Source organism: Salmo salar, chromosome ssa01 (assembly GCF_905237065.1).
Source record: "Salmo salar chromosome ssa01, Ssal_v3.1, whole genome shotgun sequence".
Classification (NCBI taxonomy): Eukaryota; Metazoa; Chordata; class Actinopteri; order Salmoniformes; family Salmonidae; genus Salmo; species Salmo salar.
Window position 1 is genome coordinate 27,689,863 of NC_059442.1, and position 26,686 is coordinate 27,716,548.

A 26,686-nucleotide genomic window follows, 5' to 3' on the forward strand; every position below is an offset into this window, starting at 1 on the left:
AATCACAGAAATCTCACAGATCTCCGAAACCCGCCTTAACGGATTCATCTGAACACGCTGCAACTGGATCTGTAACTTTTTTGAGAATTTGAAAAAAAAAATGTGAATATCACCAATTGTACATTGTACGATTTCTCTTAAATGACGATAGATAAATGTCTGGTTCTTTTTTTCCTGACACCGTAGGCTCATGTACTTTGACGTGAAGTGGTCAAATTAGCGCTCTATTTTAATTTTTGACCTTTAATCCCAGAAAAATGGCCTTAACTCAAAAAGCGTTGAGGCCTCGACTCCGTCTTGTTCGGGGCCAACTGCCCATTATGCCAAACCAATGCTCACCAAGTTTCGTCTTCGAAGTCTTTTCCGTTTAGGAGAAAAGGCCACGTCGTGATTGGTGATGTTTGTTACATTTGCAATATGATTCCATTCGCCCTCTTGTGATATAATCCGGGACAGGTGAAAAATGACAAAAATGTGAACATTTTATAAAACGGAAACCGAATGTCCGAGAGACTCCGTTCGATGACTTCCCGGAAGATCTGGCCCCGGTGCACGGCCCGACGCCGTCCGCGAATTTTACAAACGTTCGGGGACGTCTAGTAAGGGACCGTACATTTGCAATATGGACTTTCTCATCAACCATTCAGCAAATGCCGAAATGTTCCCTGGAGTGGGCAAACGCCGTGTGGAGAGAAGGAGACACGGCGCCAGACCACTTCGAGGAGTTCACCCGTCGCTTCAGGGCCGTCTTCGACCATCCACCTGAGGGCAGAGCGGCGGGGGAGAGGCTCTTCCATTTGAGACAGGGGACGAGGAGCGCCCAGGACTTCGCTCTGGAATTCCGGACCTTGGCAGCCGGAGCAGGCTGGAACGACAGGGCCCTCATCGACCACTATCGATGCAGCCTACGAGAGGACGTCCGACGTGAGCTGGCCTGCAGGGATGCCACCATTTCCTTTGACCAACTGGTGGATTTGTCCATCCGGTTGGATAACCTGCTGGTCACCCGCGGACGTCCAGAGGGGGCTCTGTCGGTTCCATCATCCAGCACCCCCGCTCCGGTGCCCATGGAGCTTGGAGGGGCTGCGCATAGGGAGACTGGAGGAGGATCCATCACGTGCGCCATCTGTGGCCGCAGAGGACACACTGCCGGTCGGTGCCGTGTTGGTTACGCTGGGAGTCGAGGCAACAGGCAGGGCACTGTGGCGTCACCCCAAGTGAGTTTTCACCACACTCATCCAGAGTCCTCTGTTGATCAACTGTTTCTGCCTGTTCTTTTCCCTGAGTTTTCCCCACATTCCCAGCATAAGGCGCTCGTCGATTCAGGCGCAGCTGGGAATTTTATAGACAGAGCATTAGCCATTAGGTTAGGGATCCCCATTTTTCCTATAGTTAGACCCTTCCCGGTACACGATCTAGATAGTCGACCATTAGGGTCCGGGCTAATCAAGGAGGCCACCATCTCCTTGGCTATGGTTATGCGGGGGAGTCATGAGGAGAGAATCAGTCTCTTTCTCATTGACTCTCCTGCGTTTCCTGTGGTACTAGGCCTTCCTTGGTTGGCTCTGCATAACACCACTATTTCCTGGCAACAGAGGGCTCTCACGGGTGGTCGCGAGTGTGCTCAGGGAGGTGTATAGGGGTTTCTGTTGGTGCTACCATGGTGGAAGTCCAGACCAGGTCTCCACCGTGCACATCCCCCCCAGAATATGCCGATTTGGCTCTCGCCTTCTGTAAAAAGAAGGCGACTCAATTACCACCTCATCGACAGGGGGATTGTGCGATAAATCTCCTGGCAGACTCTGCGCTTCCCAGGAGTCACGTGTATCCCCTGTCGCAAGCGTAGACAGTGGCTATGGATACATATGTCTTTGAATCCCAATTCGGCCCTCTACTTCACCCGCCTCAAATTTCTTTTTCGTGAAGAAGAAGGATGGAGGTTTACGCCCGTGCATTGACTACAGAGGTCTCAATCAAATTACGGTGAGGTACGGTTACCCGCTACCTCTTATGGCCACGGCGATTGAGTCAATGCATGGGGCGCGCTTCTTCACGAAACTGGATCTCAGGAGTGCGTATAACCTGGTGCGTATCCGGGAGGGAGACGAGTGGAAGACAGCGTTCAGTACCACCACAGGGCATTATGAGTACCTCGTCATGCCGTACGGGTTGATGAATGCTCCATCAGTTTTCCAATCCTTTGTAGATGAGATTTTTAGGGACCTGCACGGGCAGGGTGTAGTGGTGTATATCAATGACATTCTGATTTACTCTGCTACACGCGCCGAGCATGTGTCTTTGGTGCGCAAGGTACTTGGACGACTGTTGGAGCATGACCTGTAGGTCAAGGCTGAGAAATGCCTGTTCTTTCAGCAGGCCGTCTCCTTCCTAGGGTATCACATTTCCACATCAGGTGTGGAGATGGAGAGGGACCACGTTGCAGCCGTGCGTAATTGGCCGACTCCCACCACGGTAAAGGAGGTGCAGTGATTTTTTGGGTTTGTCAATTACTACCGGAGATTTATCCGGGGTTTTGGTCAGGTTGCTGCGCCCATTACCTCACTGCTGAAGGGGGGTCCTGTAAGGTTGCGGTGGACGGCTGAGGCGGACAGGGCTTTTGGGCAACTAAGAGCTCAGTTTACTTCGGCTCCAGTGCTGGCCCATCCGGATCCCTCTTTGGCATTCATAGTGGAGGTGGACGCGTCCAAGGCTGGGATAGGAGCCGTGCTTTCACAGCACTTGGGCACGCCACCGAAACTCCGCTCCTGTGCTTTCTTCTCGAAGAAGCTCAGCCCAGCGGAGCGTAACTATGATGTGGAGGACCGGGAGTTGTTGGCTGTGGTTAAAGCGTTGAAAGCGTGGAAACATTGGCTTGAGGGGGCTAAACACTCTTTTCCATCTGGACTGACCACCGCAACCTAGAGTACATCCGGGCAGCGAGGAGACTGAATCCTCATCACGCAAGGTGGGCCATGTTCTTTACCGGTTTTGTGTTTACCCTATCCTACAGACCAGGTTCCCAGAATAAGAAGGCAGACGCACTGTCCCGGCTGTATGACACAGAGGAGCGACCCATGGATCATACTCCCGGCTTCCTGCCTGGTAGCGCCAGTCATGTGGGATCTGGATGCGGACATTGAGCAGGCGTTGCGTACAGAGCCCGCACCCCTCCAGTGTCCCGTTGGGCGTAGGTATGTTCCGTCTGCTGTCCGTGACCTGTCTCTTGGGCCCACACATCTCCCTCCTCTGGTCATCCGGGGATTGGTCGGACGGTGCGCTGTCTGACTGGGAAGTACTGGTGGCCCACTTTGGCTAAGGACGTGAGGGTTTATGTCTCCTCCTGCTCGGTGTGTGCCCAGTGTAAGGCTCCGAGACACCTGCCCAGAGGTAAGCTACATCCCTTACCCATTCCACAACAACCTTGGTCACATCTGTCCGTGGATTTCCTAACGGATCTTCCTCCCTCACAGGGAAATACCACGATCCTGGTCGTTGTGGATCGTTTTTCTAAGTCCTGTCGTCTCCTCCCTCTGCCTGGTCTCCCTACGGTCCTACAGACTGCGGAGGCCCTGTTGACACACGTCTTCTGGCACTACGGGGTGCCTGAGGATATAGTGTCGGATCGGGGTCCCCAGTTCACGTCGAGAGTTTGGAAGGCGTTCATGGACCGTCTGAGCGTCTCGATTAGCCTTACCTCAGGTTTTCACCCCAAGAGTAATGGGCAGGTAGAGAGAGTCAACCAGGATGTGGGCAGGTTTCTGCGGTCATATTGCCAGGACCAGCCGGGGGAGTGGGCAGTGTTTGTGCCCTGGGCCGAGATGGCACAGAACTCGCTTCGCCACTCCTCCACTCCTCCACTAACCTCTTTAGGCGTGTGGAGGAGACATGGGAGGCTGTCCGTGTCCATCTGCAGCGAGCCGCGCGTTGCCAGAAAACCAGCGCAGACCGTCACCGCAGTGAGACCCCGATGTTCGCACCCGGGACCGGGTCTGGCTCTTGACCCGTAACCTGCTCCTCCGCCTGCCCTGCCGGAAGCTGGGTCCATGGTTTGTGGGGCCATTTAAAGTCCTGAGGAGGGTGAACGAGGTATGTTATAGATTACAGCTTCCCTCTGATTATCGTATTAACCCCTCGTTCCATGTGTCTCTCCTCAGGCCGGTGGTGGCTGGTCCACTCCAGGAATCTAAGGTGCGGGAGGTCCCTCCGCCCCCTTTGGACATCGAGGGGGCCCCGGCATATATCGTTCGTTCCATCCTGGATTCGAGGCATTGGGTGGGGGGCCTTCAGTACCTCGTGGAGTGGGAGGGGTATGGGCCGGAGGAGAGGTGCTGGGTTCCGGTTGCAGATGTTTTGGATCCTGAACTGCTGCGGGAGTTTCACCGTCGCCGGCCGGATCGCCCTGCGCCTCGTCCTCCGGGTCGTCCTCAAGGCCAGTGTCAGTGCGCCGCTGGAGCCACGCGTCAAGGGGGGGTACTGTCACGACTTCCGCCGAAGTCGGCTCCTCTCCTTGTTCAGGCGGCGTTGGGCGATCGACGTCACCGGCTTTCTAGCCATCGCCGCTCCATTTTTCTATTATCCATTTGTTTTGTCTTGTTTCCATACACACTTGGTTATCATTTCCCCAATCAATCTACTTGTATTTAACCCTCTGTTTCCCATCATGTTTTGTGTGTAATTGTTTCATGTTTTTCGTGGTGTTTGATTTATGCGCTTTACTTTGGTATGTTCCGTGGTTTTGAGCGGATTTTTATTTATGTAGTGCTCTCGTATTTTGGAACTATAATAAAGTGCGCTTGGTTACATTTTGCTTCTCTCCTGCACCTGACTTCGCCTCTCATACACCCGATGTTGACAACATCAAAGGGTAAACAATGTAAAAATGAACAAAAACACAATACACAACCTGTCAAAAGTTTTAGAATACCTACTCATTCAAGGGTTTCTTATTTGTACTATTTTCTACATTCTAGAATATTAGTGAAGACATCAAAACTATGGAATCATGTAGTAACCAAAAAAGTGTTAAACAAATCAAAATATATTTGAGATTCTTCAAATAGCCACCCTTTGACTTGATGACAGCTTTGCACACTCTTGGCATTCTCTCAACCAGATTCCCCTGCAATGCTTTTCTAATGGTCTTGAAGGAGTTCCCACATATGCTGAGCACTTGTTGGCTGCTTTTCCTCTGCGGTCTGATTCATCCCAAACCATCTCAATTTGGTTGAGGTCAGGGGAATGTGAAGGCCAGGTCTAGCATTTAAGTCATCGTTGATATTAAGATGACACAGCCGCAGCAGCCAACAATTTTGTAAAAACGTAATCACACTTTAATGGACGGGTAACGCTACCATTACACCTTCAATTAGTTAATCATCAACTACAGGACTGTGACCTTTCAACCATAAGAATCTGATGGTAAACTTCAAATCCTCAAACCTCACTGTTTCAAGAGACCTTCAGATGTACACATGTACAGCGCGCTGGATACAAAAACATAGTGAGAGATATATTCACATATCTCTGCACAAACTGATAACGACCCTCTATTGATCTGACCAGCCATAGGTATCCTGGCTCTTTGTGTTTTCTCAAATAATAGGAGTCCAAACATGATGGTAGACATGGGTGTGGTTTGAGAGTGATTGAGGGTGAGTAGGACCCACCATAGCTGATGACAAGGAGCATGAAGGGTAGGTTACGCAGCAGTCTCAGGATAGAGGCCATGTAGGAGTACTCTTCTGGAGGGGTGCTCCTGGCCTGGACCTGAGCCAGGGTGGGAGGGATTTCCGGCTTCTCTTGGAACACTGTTGGACACAGATAGAGAACCGAGAAAAATCATGTAAATATTCTGATATACTGTAGTGTCGAGGTTTGTATGCAATTCCCCTGACACTGGACCATTCATACATTATCTAGAAACACCCAAAATATATTAGAAAAGAGTATAATGTAGAATCTGAAGTTGCACAACTGTGCTCCTGCCTGACAGAGCCCTTTAAAAGAGAATGTTTGAAATGGATCCAACCACAAGCCAATCCTCCTCCTTGTCTGTTCCCCTAAGAAAAACAAGCAGCAGTCACCCAAATAATCTGATGATAGCAACAGAATAGTGCAAGCTTGGCCAATGGCCATCCCATGTGGCTAAAATCCCACCATCTGTGCTCATATAAATCAACACAGACACATAAGCACAGTAGGAGTCAAGGCAGTCACAGGCAGTCAAAGAGCTCTGGGGGACTGTGGGATAGGAAGGTCCAAAGTTACAGCCAGGGTGGTACTGCACACACAAGGCAAGAAACAGGGCCTATCTCTGAGAGACAGAGAGAGAGAGAGAACGAGAGAACGAAGGAGAGATGATGCATGTCTGGGACTTCGCCTGAGGAGATAAGGAGTTGGAGAGATGAGATGCACCAGTAACTGTTTGCTTCCTCCACGCCCCTGGTGCTTTCCAGAATGTGTCAGTCAGTCAACAATAGCCACGCTGGAGAGGCCAGCTCCAACGTTCAGTCTGAGAGGGAGGGGAGGAGAGATCAGCTCACTGGGGCAGAAGTTCATAAAGGCGTCAGATATCTTCAGGGTTGGGGAGTAACTGATTACAAAAAAGCTGTAACTGTAATCAGATTACAGATACTTTTGAAAAATTAGATGATTACTTCTTAGAGTACTTTTAAATGTAAAAATACGTTATGACACCTTTCTGTTTTCTCAATGACATTCAATGTACCATTGGAGAAAAAAAAATAACACAAATTTAAGTTTGTTCCACCTGAGCGAGTCTGACCACAAGTCAGAGACCACTATGATGACACACCAAATGCATTTGATGGATCCTTTTGGTCTTCTTCTAATGCCTCTTAAGGGGAAAGTAATCCAAAAGTAATTGAAAGTAATCCGATTATGTAACTGAGTTTGGGTAATTACCTTAATGATTACAATTTTGGACAGGTGATAGCAACAAAATAGTGAAAGCTTGGCCAATGGCCATCCCATGCATTCTCTTGTTCTCTCTCTGTAAGTAACTGTAATTGATTACATTTAGAAAGTAACCTTCCAAATCCTGGATATCTTACAGCACCAAGCTAACAGAGGTCTTCAACAGGCGTCAGATATCTAAAAGCACCAAGCTAACAGAGGGCTTCAATATAGCGTCAGCTATCTTACAAGCTCCAAGCTAACAGAGGGCTTCAATAGGCATCAGATATCTTACAGCACCAAGCTAACAGAGGGCTTCAATAAGCATCAGATATCTTACAGTACCAAGCTAACAGAGGGCTTCAATAGGAATCAGATATCTTACAGCATCCAGCTCACAGCCATAGCCACAGATGAGTGACACATACAGTACAGCCACCACATCAGCACACTGCAACCTACATTGTCTGTTTGTTTAAACACACATTTATAAAGGCACAATTGATAATAACTGACATCAAATATTGGTTGATCTCAGGGCCTTTGAGAAACAGGTTCGTGTTTGTTTAAAGACTTACAGACTGAACATACAATGTGTATCAGTTTCATTCTCAGAATATATATTTTTTAATACAGATTCACAAGGGATATATAGTAGCAGTTTGAGGTGGGATCAACCACTCAGCAGCAAACCTCATCTGACTGAGAAATCCAATAACTATAGCCCAAAGATAGGATATAAATAAAATATGCATCCTATCCCCTAAGTGCAATAATGTTGCTGGCCAGGCCTCTATTTGCCCACGCCTCACACCATGGCTCCAGTTCTTCTTCTAAGGCCAGGTTCCATGTCTAAACTTGCCCAATGTGACTCCTTCAACGAAACATGGGAGGCCGCAAAACAGAAGCGGGATGACCTGGTCTGTGTGTTGAAAGAAAAATACTTTCAAAGGCAGTTCAACGAGGTCGTCAAACCACGGTCAATTACAGTGATTGCAGCCATGTGGTATCCCCACAGCAAGTGAATGAAGAGACATTGACTGGTCTGTTCAGAGCACATCTCAATATGCACTAATCCCTGAGAATGCTAAACTATCCACCAACACTGCCAGGAGAACATGACTGCCAGGAACAAGTAGACATCCAGGACTACAGAACTGCAGACCAATGATGAGCCCCGGAGATGCAATGCTGCAATGTAATCATATTCAAACTTCCACAGCAGAGCTCTCAGTGTCCCCGTTTAAAAATAGTCTTCCACTGATACAAGTCGAAACAAGGTCACAAGGTTAGGGGCCGTGGCTCCGTTTGCCATCTACCAAGAGTTTATTATGAGTTGTTGATACATAGACAATGCCAGGGGAAAGGAAATACTGACATTAAAATGTAATGTATTCAACACCTCATACTGGCATTAGAATGAATTCAACACCTAAGGCTCATAATGATTGAAAGAGTTATATGTTATAATGGGAATGAGTTTAGGAAGGAGTAACTACTAACCAGCTCTGTGTGTTAGCCATAGGCCATTCTGTATGTATTAGAATGGCCATTTTCCCTCAGGACTTACTGAAGACTACGAGGATGAAGATCACGGTGGCCATTCCAGCAGTGATGTAGAACATGATGCTGATGTGGTATGCCAGCTCGTCCATATCGTCAACATTTGGCACGAGGATGGGTGGCACCAGGAAGCCAATGGCAATGCCCAACTGTAAGCGAGGGAGACAAAAATACACGATCAGTCAATGACTCCTCCCATCACACCTCCACACACATATAAAGCAATGCTTTTAAGCGGAAACATAAAGACAAACTATAACGTTAGGTAAAGCGTGAAATGTTTAAACAGTCCTATATGGCTATACTGCTTGATAGTTGTTAGAGTGACAGTAAATAAATCAGCTATGGCAGAAACGCATGCTTGATTAGGTGTTGACATGAGTGCATACAAAGTACAGAAAAAAGAGTGTGGCAAGTCGTAAAGTTAATGTCAGGGCCATATTTTAATGGCAGGGCCATATTTCTTGGTAGTCCAGAAATGAGGATAAAGTGTCTTTGCGTCTTTCACAACCCCTTGTCAACTGGCCTATATTCCCCCTCTCCCCACTGTCTGGCAACAATTGTGGTGGTTTTTGGACATTGAGGGTTGCTAAACCTTCCAAATTTGAATACCACATGTGCCCATGTCCTCATCTTCCTAGAGCCTCAACATTACAGAAAGGACATCAGACAAGGTCCCATGACTCTAGGGGAAAGGTGAAAGTGAGACAAGGTCAAGAGGTGACAGAGGCATGCTCCTCGAAGGAGGACCAGAGTGTGACATCTCCCCATCACCCTCCCAGCATGCTGCTTCCTCGTAGTTGCTGGGGACACTTACCCTGAAACTACCCTCAAGGGAATTCACTGCACAAAATGTCAATACTGGTGTTGACGTTGTTTACCACTACATCACTATAACTTTGATGAACTTACCTGAGGGATAGCTTAGTAACAGACTCACAGGAGCATTTTAAAGATCAGCATTCCTACAACAGAATATGTGATCTTTGTTCAATCTCCATCATTTGGTTCAAGAACATAACTTTCATAGATTTCATACTTTCTAAAAGAAAAGGTTGGTACCAGTCCATCTTAATGCATTACAATGGACCTTTTAACATGTTCCCCAAACTAACCTTTTCAAAACAACTTCTGAAATACCATTCAATTTCCACGCTATGTTTAAGCAAGATGGCCCGAAGGGGTGATGTATATGGCCAATATACCACGGCTAAGGGCTGTCCTTAGCACGACGCAGCGCGGAGTGCCTGGACACAGCCTTTAGCCGTGGTATATTGGAAATATATCACAAACCCCCAACGGGCCTTGTTGCTATTATAAACTGGTTACCAACATATTAGAGCAGTAAAAATAAATGTTTTGTCATACGGGCTGTTCTTAGGCATGACGCAACAGAACAAAAAGACTGAATGACTCTGGTCGTGTCTCTAGCAACCCTAGATTTGTGTTGGTACTACATCTTGTGGAAGGATGAAATAGTATGAATAAACAACACCCGTGCCAATATATCCTCCTAACACCGGCTGCTCGGGCATTATAACTTAAATAGAAGTCCTGATTCTATCAGCTTTTACATGAAACGTTAGTTTGAATTAAAATTATGTCAAACTTTAAAGCAGTAGGAATGGTATCAGAGCCAGAGGTTAAAATAACTATGCGAAAAATAGGTCATTGTTAATATTAAGAACAAAACAAAGTGGCCTTTGATCTACATAAAAGCGAAGGAACTGAAGGTGGGACTGAGTCAAAGAACAATAAACATGCTTAACAATGAACGGTAGGAAGTATTTACAGTAAGCTCTGACTGCGTGAGACTCTATTGAAAGAAAAATTAACTGTTTGGCTTCAGAGTTTGGAGGGCATTTGTGTGGTACTCCATAGTAGGATATTCAATCCATCTGAATGTGTCAGACCATTATACTTCCCATGAATGATGACAGGGGCTTCAGGCTGGTCAACACTATCCATATCCAAAGCTTTCCCCAAGAGTACCCAGGGCCAAAAGGTATTCTAGGCCACCTACAGATGCTGTATCTGCAAGACCACAAGAATTGTCAAAGCAACTTAGAATGTGCTGAGAGATAGTTCTAGTGCAAGGTTCCCCAATAGGTGGGCAGCGGGCCAAATCCGGCCCACAGGTAAATGTATTTGTATTTCTTTTTTTTATATATAATATAAGTGAATTTACTTTTTTGTGATATCCAATTGGTAGTTACAGTCTTGTCCCATCGCTGCAACTCCTGTACGGACTCGGGAGAGGCGAAGGTCGAGAGCCATGTGTCCCCCGAAACACGACCCTGCCGCACTACTTCTTGACACACACACATGCAAAAATGTACTCACCACGACTCGACAAAACATTGGCGAAAAATAACGACCTGTCTGTCCTTGACAGTTTGAGCAGTCATAACGATGGTGGATGATGAGTCAGAAAAAGAAAGACGTTGCAGCAATCAAGTTACAAACCAACTGCATTAACACTGTCTACTGTAGAATATTTCAGTGGAGATCAACATCATACCTAGAGCCTGCCCACCATGGCCAACAGGTTGACACCATTGACCTTTAACTGGTATATTGTTTGATACATTCCTCAGCAGTGTAAAAACAAATGTACATGTAAACAGTCCTGGTGGTCATTTGATTAGCTGTTCAGCAGTCTTATGGATTGGGGGTAGAAGCTGTTAAGGAGCCTTTTGGTCCTAGACTTGGCGCTCCGGTGCCGCTTGCTGTGCGGTAGCAGAGAGAACAGTCTATGACTTGGGTGACTGGAGTCTTTGACAATTTTTGGGGCCTTCCTTTGATGCAACCGGTCAGGATGCTCTCAATGGTGCAGCTGTAGAACTTTTTGAGGATCTGGGCACCCATGCCAAATCTTTTCAGTCTCCTGAGGGGGAAAAGGTGGTCGTGCCCTCTTCACAACTGTCTTGGTGTGTTTGGACCCTGATAGTTCGTTAGTGATGTGGACACCAAGGAACTTGAAACTCTCGACCCGCTCCTCTTCAGCCCCGTCGATGTTAACAGGAATGGATCTCATGAACTCACACAAATGTTTTGTGACCCAGATTTATTGCCCCCCTGCCCAGAATTCAGCCCTGGCATTTTATTCACACCAGCCCACATCGCTGTGCGCGCCACCAGCTCAAGAGTTGATAAATACAAATTATAACTACAGAAAGCTGAGACCCCCCTCTCTTCGACAGGGACAAGGGGACAAAGTTTCCAAAGCAGTTTTTCCCGCAATTGCATTTTGAAATGTTGTACAATCAGAACGCTGATCAGCTCATTACAGATTAGTATAACAGAAAAATGATTCAAAAATATTTTACAAATACACTGCTCAAAAAAATAAAGGGAACACTAAAATAACACATCCTAGATCTGAATGAATGAAATAATCTTATTAAATACTTTTTTCTTTACATAGTTGAATGTGCTGACAACAAAATCACACAAAAATAATCAATGGAAATCCAATTTATCAACCCATGGAGGTCTGGATTTGGAGTCACACTCAAAATGAAAGTGGAAAACCACACTACAGGCTGATCCAATTTTGATGTAATGTCCTTAAAACAAGTCAAAATGAGGCTCAGTAGTGTGTGTGGCCTCCATGTGCCTGTATGACCTCCCTACAACGCCTGGGCATGCTCCTGATGAGGTGGCGGATGGTCTCCTGAGGGATCTCCTCCCAGACCTGGACTAAAGCATCCGCCAACTCCTGGACAGTCTGTGGTGCAACATGGCGTTGGTGGATGGAGCGAGACATGATGTCCCAGATGTGCTCAATTGGATTCAGGTCTGGGGAACGGGCGGGCCAGTCTATAGCATCAATGCCTTCCTCTTGCAGGAACTGCTGACACACTCCAGCCACATGAGGTCTAGCATTGTCTTGCATTAGGAGGAACCCAGGGCCAACCGCACCAGCATATGGTCTCACAAGGGGTCTGAGGATCTCATCTCGGTACCTAATGGCAGTCAGGCTACCTCTGGCGAGCACATGGAGGGCTGTGCGGCCCCCCAAAGAAATGCCACCCCACACCATGACTGACCCACCGCCAAACCGGTCATGCTGGAGGATGTTGCAGGCATCAGAACGTTCTCCACGGTGTCTCCAGACTCTGTCACGTCTGTCACATGTGCTCAGTGTGAATCTGCTTTCATCTGTGAAGAGCACAGAGCGCCAGTGGCGAATTTGCCAATCTTGGTGTTCTCTGGCAAATGCCAAACGTCCTGCTCGGTGTTGGGCTGTAAGCACAACCCCCACATGTGGACGTCAGGCCCTCATACCACCCTCATGGAGTCTGTTTCTGACCGTTTGAGCAGACACATGCACATTTGTGGCCTGCTGGAGGTCATTTTGCAGGGCTCTGGCAGTGCTCCTCCTGCTCCTCCTTGCACAAAGGCGGAGGTAGCGGTCCTGCTGCTGGGTTGTTGCCCTCCTACGGCCTCCTCCATGTCTTCTGATGTACTGGCCTGTCTCCTGGTAGCGCCTCCATGCTCTGGACACTACGCTGACAGACACAGCAAACCTTCTTGCCACAGCTCGCATTGATGTGCCATCCTGGATGAGCTGCACTACCTGAGCCACTTGTGTGGGTTGTAGACTCCGTCTCATGCTACCACTAGAGTGAAAGCACCGCCAGCATTCAAAAGTGACCAAAACATCAGCCAGGAAGCATAGGAACTGAGAAGTGGTCACCCCTTTATTTTTTTGAGCAGTGTATATATCTTAACAGGCCCATGGGCCGCCGGCCATTTCCCTTTTTTGGGGGGGGGTATTTTTATAACAATAATTTTTGTGTGTGTACATTTCGACCAGCCCACACTACAAAAATATTATCCAGCCCATCTGGCTTCTGCCAATCCGCCCTTGCGTCACACTCAAACCATACTTGAGTCAAGCTCAAACGTCAGGGATTTAAACTTGAACAACATTGGAGATGATGCAAACTTCTAACCACATTCTTGACCATGTGAAACTCACAGTGCACTTACACTAGACCTTTTATGTTTTTACTGTACTATGTGACCTGCCCTATCTTTACTTTGCTGACTTTATTGCCCCCATGGTGAAGTTTTGCTGCAGTAACATGTACACATTTAAAGAGGTGTTAAAATTCAGTAGACAACAAATGACAATACAATACTACCAACTCAACCGTGGTGAATAAGCACACAGGAACCAAATATTCTACTTTAGACCTAATAAAAAAGACGCAACTGCTACTCATATGACCTTTTTATGATATCCTATAGAAGAAGCCTCTGCCCCAATAGCTACGACTCTCAGTGAGGTCAGAGTCATAGTAATTGGGGCAGAGGCCTCTTCTATAGGGTCTTCTAATGCCAGATCACATTACATCATCTGTCTTGAGCATTACCAGGCAGACCAACTCGACAGGGCATAAACTCACACCTCAGCCAGTTTATTTTCAATCTGGGTTATTATCAGCCAATGACTCCCTGGTGTCCTGACCTCAAATGGTAGAGCATGTACTGACAGAATTAGCAAAGAATAAGCATAATAAATTCAACCATGAAACCTTGACAACAAAGGCAGAACCAACATGTTCGCAGGATGTTCACAGACAAGAAATGCGCTGAGAGTCAGAGCGCCAGTTAAAAGCATGATCCCCCCTTTGCCCCCGCTTTGTATATTCTGCACAGCACTTTGAGAAATACAGATAGAGGTGGGTAAAACGGATATGCCAGTGATATGGTCCTCCTAAAACCTATTCAACCCAACCATGGCTGTGGTGGAATAACCCAGGAGACAGGTATTTCACAAGCTACATCATTTCAAATCAGATATAGAGATACAGAAAAACAAACTTGGCCTACATCATGTTCCAGTGACAAAATATGATCGTTTGAGTGCATATTAAGTACAGGCAACTTCACAGGAACTATCCAACTCAAAATGTCTCAAAAGGTCTTGAGGTAACTTCTGAAATTACTCTCCTTCAAAGTGACTTTAGGTTGGAAGGGTCCACATTCTGTGGGTTACAGTCAATGGGTTACATAAATAATGGCAAAATTCACACAACATGATCCTAAAGAGGCAGAATTCCACTAGGGCTCATACCTGTAGCATTGCCATGCCGTATGTTCTTTATGTCTCAGTCTCAGACGCCACAGTGAAGCATTGGATATCACATTAAATATATGACTACCTCAGAGGCAGAATAACTTCACCACAAAGAAGATGAGAATAAATTACTGTCCTAGAACAGCAAAAAAAAACTTTACCCACACTAAATTACATGTAATTAACATGTAATAACTAATATCTCAGGGGGAAAAAATCATATAATAAAACAACAAGTTCTGCTTAATGTGGGGTATATACTAATCATTGAAAAAATTAAGAACACCTGCTCTTTCCATGACATAGACTGACCTGGTAAATCCAGGTGAAAGCTATGATCCCTTATTGATGTCACTTGTTAAATCCACTTCAATCAATGTAGATGAAGGGGAGGAGACAGGTCAAATAAGGATTTTTAAGCCTTGAGATAATTGAGACATGGACTATGTGTATGCCATTCAGAGGGTGTTTCTGCAAGACAAAAGATGTAAGTAACTTTGAACAGGGTATGGTAGTAGGTGACAGGTGCACCGGTTTGTGTCAAGAACTGCAACGCTAGTGTGTTTTTCATGCACAGTTTCCCGTGTGTATCAAGAATGGTCCACCACCCGAAGGACATCCAGCTAACTTGACACAACTGTGGGAAGCATCAACATGGGATGGAGCACAGTGGAAAATTACAATGGTATACTGCCCCTACAGTCTCTGCTATGTCCTACAGGGACACACTTTTTTCACTCCACCTCAATACAAAGTGATTTTCTTAGCAGGTTAGGAGAGTATTTTTGCTAACCAGTGGATGCTCTTCAGAGGAGGAAGGGGAGGACCATCCTACTCAGTGAATTTCATAAAAATAAAAACAGTGAAACATTAAAAAAGTTATCCTTTTTATGTAAAACTATACTAAAAATAGTCATGTCACCAAATAATTGATTCAAAAAAAAATTCAGTTAAGAACAGATTCTTATTTTACAATGACGGCCTACCCCGGCCAAACCCTCCCCTAACCCAGACGACGCTGGGCCAATTGTGTGCCACCCTATGGGACTCCCAATCACGGCCGGTTGTGATAAAGCCCGGGATCGAACCAGGGTCTGTAGTGATGCCTCTAACACTGGCATGCAGGACCTTAGACCGCTGCGCCACTTGGGAGCACTAAACACACTGTTTTGCAATGAAGGTCTACAGTAGCCTCGGCAGCACTCTGTAGGGTAGCACCATGGTGTAGCCGGAGGACAACTAGTTTCCGTCCTCCTCTGAGTACATTGACTTCAATACAAAACCTAGGAGGCTCTTGGTTCTCACTCCCTTCCATAGACTTACACAGTAAGTATGACAACATCTGGAGGACGTCCTCCAACCTATCAGAGCTCTTGCAGCATGAACTGACATGTCCCCCAATCAAAGGATCAGACAATTAATCTAGTACTGAAAGCATACGCTACAGCTAGCTAACACTGCAGTGCATAAAATGTGGTGAGTAGTTGACTCAAAGAGAAAGACAATAGTTTAACAGTTTTGAACAAATTCATTTCTTAAAATTGTGTTGCGACGCGAGAGAGAGCTATATTTAGTTGTATATTCTTTTACTTAACTAGCTAATTACATTTCAGTAATTTAGCAGACACTCTTATCCAGAGAGACGGACTGTAACGGTCATCGTACGTAATGGACCAAGGCGCAGCGGGGTGAGTGCTCATCTTAACTTTATTTGAACACATACGAAACAAAACAAGAAAACGATCGAATGAACAGTATTGCAGGCTACACACACAGCTATGCAACAACAACTTCCCACAAGGGACAGGTGAAAACAGGGCTACCTAAGTATGACTCTCAATCACCAACAACGATGTACAGCTGTTCCTGATTGAGAGCCATACCAGGCCAACACAAAGAAATACACAACATAGATAGAGCATAGAAATACACAACATAGAACATAACCAAAACCCAGGAATACTCTAAACAAACACCCCTCTACATAAACACATATATCAACAAACCCCGAACCACATAAAACAAACACCCCCTGCCACGTCCTGACCAAACTGCAAATACAAATAACCCCTTTACTGGTCAGGACGTGACACTGACTGGAGCAATTATGGTTAAGTACCTTGCTCAAGGGCACATTGACAGATGTTTTCACCTTGTCAGCTCTGGGATTTGAACCAGCAATTTTTCAGTTACTGGCTCAACACTCTAACCGCTAGGCTACCTGCCACAAGAATGCAGTTAGCTAGTTTAGCCTACTCAAACACCCAGCTCAAAGAGAGGGATGCAATGTTAGCTAGCTGGCTATGGCTATCTAACACTGGAACTTTTCCAAGTCAAGGCAAGCTTTTGATTTTATTCATTTATTGCCATTGGGGCCCGCCGGTGTAACTGCTAAACTGCTTGTTGACTGTACACTGTACTGCATGATTGTAGCTGGTTTACTAACTCGTTAGTTCTACTAGCTATGTTGGTGACAATGATGTAGGCTGTGTGTAGCGGTTATGATATGAAGGTTTGGCTTGGAAAGTTTTTTTAGCCTGGTCACAGAAAGCTGATGTGTTGTGCACTGAAGTCTACAAGCGAAGCGAAAAGGTGAGAGGAGAAGAGCACGTAGATGCGAGAAGGAATTATGCGAGCAAGTGATCATGCGGTTTGTATGTCGCCGCTATGAATGTGAACTGTGTTTGCGTGTGATCAGGGGTGTATTCATTCTGTTGAAAAACTTTTCTTAAACGGAAGCAAACAGGCATTAACACACCTGAATTTGTCTAATAGAAACTCTTGTTTGCAACTGTTGGACTAGGACTAATGATCACACCCTAGATCAGCTAGATACAGGCAAGAGTATGCAAGGCGATATTGAATGTGTCACTATCTGTCACCTTTTCTCTCAACCTGTGCACATATGTTGTAAGTTTTCATTCATAGGCTAGGTTGTAGCGACCTCATAATGGGTATAGGCAAAATTTGAGTATCATGTAGTAGCCTAAACCTGTCGCTGTTACATTGAAGTGGGTGAATGGAATATGAATGACAGTCATCCAATGTGCTGTAATAGAAATAAGGCTATGCTCATAACTTTTTTAAATAATATTGTCCTCCCTCATCTTAAATGTCACCGACCCACCACTGTTGCTAACCCTAACCCTAACCCTTTTCCTAACCTTAACCTCTTAACCTGTTACGTGAATTCTCCTAACCTGCTACATGAATTCTCCGAACCTACTATGTGAATTCTCCTAACCTGCTGCATAAATTCCCCTAACCTTCTACGAAAAAGTCACCGGTATCAAAGTGCATGAAGAGTGTTTCCCAGGTCCCGAAGTCCTACACCTCTGCTGATTGCAAACATTTAGTGGACCAGGAATGAACAAAGCAAGCCCGACTAACACCGTCCTCTTTATGTAAACTCAAACCAAAACTACAAATGCATTCCAAATAGGCCATTTAAAGATTGTTCTTAAAGTAATGCTACCATTAAGCTTAAGACATTTTTTTCCTTTCTTCCATTTGAAATAGGACTTCGAATTTGAATATTTGGAAATATTTCTGTCTTATTTTGCAAAGTGTATTTCGATATCATCAAGTCTATTTCGATATCTAGCCATTGACATATTTATTACATCAAATTAATATAAGTCTAAGCCTATATTTCGATTTGATCAAAAAGTATTTATTTCATAAAATATTTGAGTGGATTTCCATATACACAGTAAGAGGGGTAGTCTAAGGCACTGCATTGCAGCGCTTGAGGTCCGATCCCAGCCTGTGTCGTGACCGGGAGATCCATGAGGCGGCGCAAAATTTACCCAGCGTCGTCCGGGTTAGGGGAGGGTTTGGCTGGCCGGGATGTTCTTGTCCCATCTGTGGCGGGCTGGGTGCTTGCAAGCTGACTGCGGTCGTCAGTTGTACGGTGTTTCCTCCGGCATTTTCCAATTATGTTCCTATTTTACAAGTCAAAAAAATTGAGAACCTTTCATAATGTTGCCAAACAAAGACTCAACAAACTTACCTGAGACTCCCTGTCTCTGCCAGTCTGTCCCTGCATATCTGTCCCCAACTCTGCTGTCTGTGTGCCATCTGTTGCCTGCTCTGCCTAATGACATCATTGTGAAACATTTCCATTAGAATTTCATTTCTTTCTTATGAACATTTTATCAACTAGTCTTTGAGATATTAGGCTACTAGGGTTCTTACTATGCGTTTTGGTGTATTGAAAAACACTCTGATGTCCGTCTTTTATTTTTCTGCCATTTTTCTACCTGGCTGGCTGGCTGGCTACACACACACCAGTGTGTAGGTTATTTACAGTAGGAGATGGGCTTCTATCATCTTCAATCATTCTATTTGGGCTTCGATCTAAAAGGTAGCTGGCAAATGTGAAACGGATTAAAATGACAAGAGTTGACAGCTGTATGAGTTCACCATTTACACAACATATGCTGCAACCTTTTGTAATTTTAATAGTTTGTTTCATATTGGCTGGCTTACAACAATAGCTGAATTTGCAAAGCTAGCGAGCACCAATTCAGTTTCAGTGGTGTTTGCTATAATCTTTGCTACCCGGGTTAAATAAAGGTGAAATAAAATAAATAAATAAAAGTTCACTTGCGACAATTTAGCTTTTGCAACGAGACCATTAAATATATTTAAGACAATGGTAGAAGAGAGTGTAGTTCTGTTCAGTTTGGATTTCAGTTTATCGCTAACCTTATCACAGGGACTTTGAAGCACTAATTTACATCATCTGCATGCTGATTCCATCTTTGACGACGCCACATAAATGGAATAGGTACTAGCTAGCTTAATAGTTAATATTTGCGCGCTAGCTCTGCATATTCAGCTAGTGTGTGTGCGAGATTGACTGGATTAACCTCACGTCAGTTACGTAGCAAGCTAAGGAACTGGCAGTGGATCAAACCATTGTGAGGCAAAGGGTGGGGGGGTTGCAATCTTTTGAAACTTCAAAACGCGCTATTAAGTGTCTATAATCACCACAATTGCTTTCATTGCGTATTATTTATATTATTTAAATTACATAGTTATGTTTCAGTGATATATTGGGGGGGGGAAATCATATTTTTCCCAGGATGGGGGGTCGTGTCCCCCCCGTCCCCCCCGAGATTTCCGCCCCTGGATGATTTAGCATACTTTGATCAATGCATTAAGTGCGTGATTAAGTGTAGCCTACTGTACAGATGCATACACCGTACTAGCAAAAGATCGCGGAATTGTACCACGTAAATTCCTCCTTACATGTCTTTATATTTTTCTGTTTTTTTAATCTGTTTTTCTTTCATTTCCATAAATTACTGTAGTGACAGCTTTCTCACGAAACCTCGCCAATCCTGGAAGGTCCATCGAGTTATATTAGAAACATAACAGAAATCCTTCTGAAAATGCTTGTGCATCATTCAGCTATAGAGATGCTCAGTGTTGTATATTTGATTGTTAGGCTATTGTGATGGCATATTGAAACATGCTGCAATTTGAGAAGAAATTACATGTTCCTGTGGTTTGAGTTTCGTATGTGTATGTTGCAATATTCATGTTAGCATTAGGGTATAGCCTCTAATTTCAGTTTCAGTCTGAATACATTTCAAATTTGAGAGTGGAGTTTTTTGTACTAAGTGTACATATTCAAAGAGATCATCCTTACAGAAAAGGCTACATCCCAAGGAGTCTTTTTGGATAGGTTGGAAAGGAGGGGGTTGGCGAGATGTAGAGTTGACTTTCCAGGAGAAAAAACGTATCATCCTGCTCAATGCACTACACACACACACACACACCCTCAAAAAATACTTCAAACATGTTAATCCGAGCGCAAAGCTTTACTGGCTAAGTAACTAAGCTCAAACAGCATGTTCAGTATTTCATTTTCATGAACTCAAACACTTAATCACAAAGGGCTACTTTAGTCATAACAAAGTAGGCTAGTCAGAAAGAAAATAAAAATGATTCCATACAAAAGTGAGCTCTGAAAGGAGGTAATCCAGCAAAGAGGCTGACCAAAACTGTGATTGCTTGCAAATTGGAAATCTACTTTGTAGGAGCAGTGCTCCTCCCTGCCATGTGAAACCGCCAATGAAAATCATCTCAATTCAGATTTTAGGACATGCTTGTCACTATGCATGTAACTCACTATACGGCTCGATTAATGAATCTATAAAAGGACCAGCAATATCAAGCTCTAAACGAGAATACTATGCAGCGCATCTCATCAAATCGCACTAAATCGGATCTCTAAATATACTGCTCAAAAAAATAAAGGGAACACTTAAACAACACATCCTAGATCTGAATGAAAGAAATAATCTTATTAAATACTTTTTTCTTTACATAGTTGAATGTGCTGACAACAAAATCACACAAAAATAATCAATGGAAATCCAATTTATCAACCCATGGAGGTCTGGATTTGGAGTCACACTCAAAATTAAAGTGGAAAACCACACTACAGCCTGATCCAACTTTGATGTAATGTCCTTAAAACAAGTCAAAATGAGGCTCAGTAGTGTGTGTGGCCTCCACGTGCCTGTATGACCTCCCTACAACGCCTGGGCATGCTCCTGATGAGGTGGCGGATGGTCTCCTGAGGGATCTCCTCCCAGACCTGGACTAAAGCATCCGCCAACTCCTGGACAGTCTGTGGTGCAACGTGGCGTTGGTGGATGGAGCGAGACATGATGTCCCAGATGTGCTCAATTGGATTCAGGTCTGGGGAACGGGCAAGCCAGTCCATAGCATCAATGCCTTCCTCTTGCAGGAACTGCTGACACACTCCAGCCACATGAGGTCTAGCATTGTCTTGCATTAGGAGGAACCCAGGGCCAACCGCACCAGCATATGGTCTCACAAGGGGTCTGCGAATCTCATCTCGGTACCTAATGGCAGTCAGGTTACCTCTGGCGAGCACATGGAGGGTTGTGCGGCCCCCAAAGAAATGCCACCCCACACCATGACTGACCCACCGCCAAACCGGTCATGCTGGAGGATGTTGCAGGCAGCAGAACGTTCTCCACGGCGTCTCCAGACTCTGTCACGTCTGTCACGTGCTCAGTGTGAACCTGCTTTCATCTGTGAAGAGCACAGGGCGCCAGTGGCGAATTTGCCAATCTTGGTGTTCTCTGGCAAATGCCAAACGTCCTGCACGGTGTTGGGCTGTAAGCACAACCCCCACCTGTGGACGTCGGGCCCTCATACCACCCTCATGGAGTCTGTTTCTGACCGTTTGAGCAGACACATGCACATTTGTGGCCTGCTGGAGGTCATTTTGCAGGGCTCTGGCAGTGCTTCTCCTGCTCCTCCTTGCACAAAGGCGGAGGTAGCGGTCCTGCTGCTGGGTTGTTGCTCTCCTACGGCCTCCTCCACGTCTCCTGATGTACTGGCCTGTCTCCTGTTAGCGCCTCCATGCTCTGGACACTACGCTGACAGACACAGCAAACCTTCTTGCCACAGCTCGCATTGATGTGCCATCCTGGATGAGCTGCACTACCTGAGCCACTTGTGTGGGTTGTAGACTCCATCTCATGCTACCACTAGAGTGAAAGCACCGCCAGCATTCAAAAGTGACCAAAACATCAGCCAGGAAGCATAGGAACTGAGAAGTGGTCTGTGGTCCCCACCTGCAGAACCACTCCTTTATTGGGGTTGTCTTGCTAATTGCCTATCATTTCCACCTGTTGTCTATTCCATTTGCACAACAGCATGTGAAATGTATTGTCAATCAGTGTTGCTTCCTAAGTGGACAGTTTGATTTGACAGAAGTGTGATTGACTTGGAGTTACATTGTGTTGTTTAAGTGTTCCCTTTATTTTTTTGAGCAGTGTATATTTTCCTTGGGCTATATCAGTGGTGTGGAAATTGTGCATCCAAGGGCTGATAAATGGAGGACAATCACTCAGACACGTGTCCCGGTTTGTTTATTAATTGCTCAACCCCATGCTCAGAGGTATTATGACCATTATTTTTAATAAATTGATTATTAGGGATTATAATCGATGTGCCTCAACATAAATTGATTATTAGGGATTATAATAAATCCCAACATTGTAAATCCCAACTGGCCTCCAATTCGTGGCTTGGCTTCAACATAGCTGGATACTGAATACAGGCGTATTGCAGTAGTATAATCATACACATTACCTATTGCATTTAGGGGTCGACTACCCAATGCCTAAATAGATTAATAATGGGGAATTTTGAGGGAGAAAAGAAGAGAAATCTCGTCCAGTAAGAGAGGTTGTACATACTCAGTTTCAGATGTTGACCACTGTGTCAGATCTTTATTAAAAGAGGATGCATCCTCACCAAAAGGTGTCCATTTCAGAACTACAGTATCTCCATTTCTGAATGCATATGAATTGCTGTAGGCTAAATCCTAACTTCTTTAACCATTATCAATGTATCATCAAAACAACTTCTGAATCTAAAATACCACAATAAGTAAGAATAATCTCTTGATAGCCATTGGTCATGCCATACTGTCGACCTATGTCATTTTAACTATCTAAGATCTCAAATCTATAAACGTCAGATAAATAAACTGTCCAAGACCAACCTTTCTGAAAACATCACATATAGTAATCGGGTTACCCATGTGCGTAATGCGTAATATCTCTCTAAACGGCAATGCCGTTTATGTTATGGGCACTCTTTCTTTGGATCAGCAAATCAATATCTGTTGCGAATTACAATCAAAATAATTAATCATAAATCGCCACAGATTTTACTTAATAGGGTACCTTTGTGTGGTGTGGAATAAACTGACCTGATTCCCAAATACGCCGATGGAACAGGCGGTGGACACCTCTTCAGAGCCAAACCAAACCGATGCTAGGCGGGAAGGCATCCCAAGGATGAAGACCTGTGATAGGGAGCCTGCGAATTGTCCGAGCATGGTCACCCAAAATAGGTTTTGCTTGACGCTGGCCACCTTGATCCATGTCCCAAGACAATTAATGGCGGTGGCCAACAGTGCTATGAGCCGCAGTCCCTTTTTGTCCAAAAGCCAGGATACAGGCCATATAAAGGGAATATAGGTCAGCATATAGATCATTGACATCCAGTCGATGGCAAAAGAGTCCACATTGTAGAATTTCATAAAAATATTGTTAATTATTCCGTATTGGATCCATTGAAATGCGTTGCACAGGGAATAAGAGCTGAAAAGTAACACCATCACCCATCTCCTTTTGTATACATGCGTAGTAGTTGTATTGTCTTTGTTCACATTCGGGATGCTCGTGCATTCGATATGTTCCTCCAAGTACACGGATTTGGAAGGGTTCGTTTTTCCCAGATCCAGACAATTTTTCTCTTCTTTAATTTCTTCCTCATCAAAGTCAGGGTTGTCGCCCATATTGAGACAATTTTTCTGTTACCTGCCCTTGGGTACCTGTGCGCACTGTTAGTTTAGTCTACGCAGAAACTGCAACTTAAACAAATATGTATTATTCAAAATGAGAACGCAGTGTAGGCTAATACGCAAGAACTTAATTAAAACGTTTTAAATGTTAAACGAACGTCAAAATGCAGGGTGAAAAATATCTTAGTCTAACTAACTAACTATTAAAAAACTAACAGAAAACCAGTATATATATATATATATATATATATAATATCTTGTTAAATTGCTATCATTATTAAATAATGATATAAAAACAAGTGATAAATAACTTGAAATAGGAAACCATACACAAAGCCTATGTTTCTCTTAACATAACAATGTCCCAAATATGTCCGTAATAGCGCTCCTGCTCTGAGAGAAATTCCAATCCCTTTATTATAACACCACGTGGTGTCCAAACTCCAACTCCACTCTGATGTAAGTTGAAACAATGATAAGGAAGACTTCGGCATGCGACGTGAATGACGGGACAATATTATTACAGTAACCTGAGCATATGGGTACTATGTTAATGGCCCTTCTTACAAGCATGTTTCTTGTTAAATGTGACAATGAATACAATGGATACCCAAACATTGTGCACAAATATTGGAACTGTTGACGCACAGTTTGGGGGGAGGTCTCTAAATAATGCTAATTTAACCATTCTCCTATTTGCTTAAAATGCTATTTGTAGTGCTACATTGGTAAATATATTTAAAATCTTATTAAAAATCTTAAATAAACGAACACCCCCACCTCTGTGTTTAAACAAATGTATTGTATTATTATTATTTGTCTCGGATCCCTCGGAACTGTCATTTTGCACACCTGGTCCCTATTCCCACTGATTAGTAATTGTATAAGTGTGTCCTTTGTTTACCATTGTCCTGTCGATTATTGTTCCAATGTCCGTTAGACGTGTGACTACCTGTGCTATGTTGTTTTGGCTTTCGTACCACGTGTATTGTGCAGATGATTACGGGTCTCGTCCCGTGTGATAATCATTGTGTGATTGTGTATTTATTCGAGGTACTCCTCGCTCTTTTTGGGTTTCTACCCTGTGTCTTGTATAGGGCCCTTCCAGACTCATATTAAACATCTCCAATCCAAAATTAAATCTCGAATCGGCTTCCTATTTCGCAACAAAGCCTCCTTCATTCACGCCGCCAAACATACCCTAGTAAAACTGACTATCCTACCGATCCTTGACTTCGGCGATGTCCTTTACAAAATAGCTTCCAATACTCTACTCAGCAAACTGGATGCAGTCTATCACAGTGCCAGCCGTTTTGTCACCAAATCACCTTATACCACCCACCACTGCCACCTGTATGCTCTAGTCAGCTGGCCCTCGCTACATATTCGTAGCCAGACCCACTGGCTCCAGGTCATCTATAAGTCTTTGCTAGGTAAAGCCCCGCCTTATCTCAGCTCACTGGTCACGATAACAGTAGCACATGCTCCAGCAGGTATATCTCACTGGTCATCCCCAAAGCCAACACCTCATTTGGCCGCCTTTCCTTCCAGTTCTCTGCTGCCAATGACTGGAATGAATCGCTGAAGCTGGAGTCTTATATTTCCCTCACTAACTTTAAACATCAGCTATCTGAGCAGTTAACCGATTGCTGCAGCTGAACATAGCCCATCTGTAAATAGCCCACCCAATATATCTACCTCATCCCCATATTGTTTTTATTTACTTTTCTGCTCTTTTGCCCACTAGTATTTCTACTTGCACATCACCATCTGCTCATCTATTACTCCAGTGTTAATTTGTTAAATTGCAATTACTCCACTACTATGGCCTATTTATTTCCTTACCTCCTCACGCCATTAGCACACACTGTACAGTATATAGACTTTCTTTTAGTTCTATTGTGTTATTGACTGTAAGTTTGTTTATTCCATGTGTAACACTGTGTTGTTGTTTGTGTCGTGCTGCTTTGCTTTATCTTGGCCAGGTCGCCGTTGTAAATGAGATCTTGTTCTCAACTAGCCTACCTGGTTAAATAAAGGTGAAATAAAAATAAATAAAATAAATAAATACGTGTTTGTTTGGTCTTCATCCCGGTGCCTTTATACAGCACGCTGTAATTTGGGAAATAAAAACCCCTATTAGGCATTCCTGCCCTGCCTCCGGATCCCTTATACCAACCTGACATTATTTATTATTTGGGAGGAGGGGTAGATTTAATATTGCTGATATATTGTGGTTTCTATCAGTGTAATTGTCTGCATAATTTCCAATCCCCCATATATTGTTTTTGTAAATATACAGTGCATTCGGGAAGTATTCAGACCACTTGACTTTTTCCACATTTTGTTACATTACAGCATCATTCTGAACTGGAATTAATTGTTTTTCCTCCTCACACAATACTCCATACCGACAAAGTGAAAACAGGTTTTTAGAAATGTTTGCAATTTGTTAAAAACAGAAATACCTTATTTACATAAGTATTCAGACCCTTTGCTATGAGACTCGAAATTAAGCTCAGGTGCATTCTGTTTCAATTGATCATCCTTGTGATGTTTCTACAACTTGATTGGAGTCCACCTGTGGTAAATTCAATTGTAGGACATGATTTGGAAAGGCACACACCCGTCTATATAAGGTCCCACAGTTGACAGTGCATGTCAGAACAAAAACCAAGCCATGAAGTCGAAGGAATTGTCCATAGAGCTCCGAGACAGGATTGTGTCGTGGCACAGATCTGGGGAAGGGT

General features: G+C 44.4%; 1 protein-coding gene across 4 annotated transcripts in view; it reads right to left on the reverse strand.

Moving 5' to 3' along the window:
* flvcr2a (FLVCR choline and putative heme transporter 2a) overlaps nucleotides 1–24,341 on the reverse strand; it is a 45,942-nt gene extending 21,601 nt beyond the window's left edge. For 2 of the 4 annotated variants that reach the window (XM_014182463.2, XM_014182394.2), the window contains exons 1-3: nucleotides 23,340–24,341; nucleotides 8,486–8,627; nucleotides 5,667–5,807 (exon numbers count right to left, since the gene is read on the reverse strand). In XM_014182463.2, the coding sequence (XP_014037938.1) occupies nucleotides 5,667–5,807; nucleotides 8,486–8,627; nucleotides 23,340–23,930 (874 nt within the window). In that variant the 5' untranslated portion in view covers nucleotides 23,931–24,341. The remainder of the gene's footprint in view (nucleotides 1–5,666; nucleotides 5,808–8,485; nucleotides 8,628–23,339) is intronic. The other 2 variants (XM_014182447.2, XM_014182330.2) reach the window with 1 other exon arrangement.
* Between the last annotated feature and the right edge of the window lie 2,345 nt (nucleotides 24,342–26,686).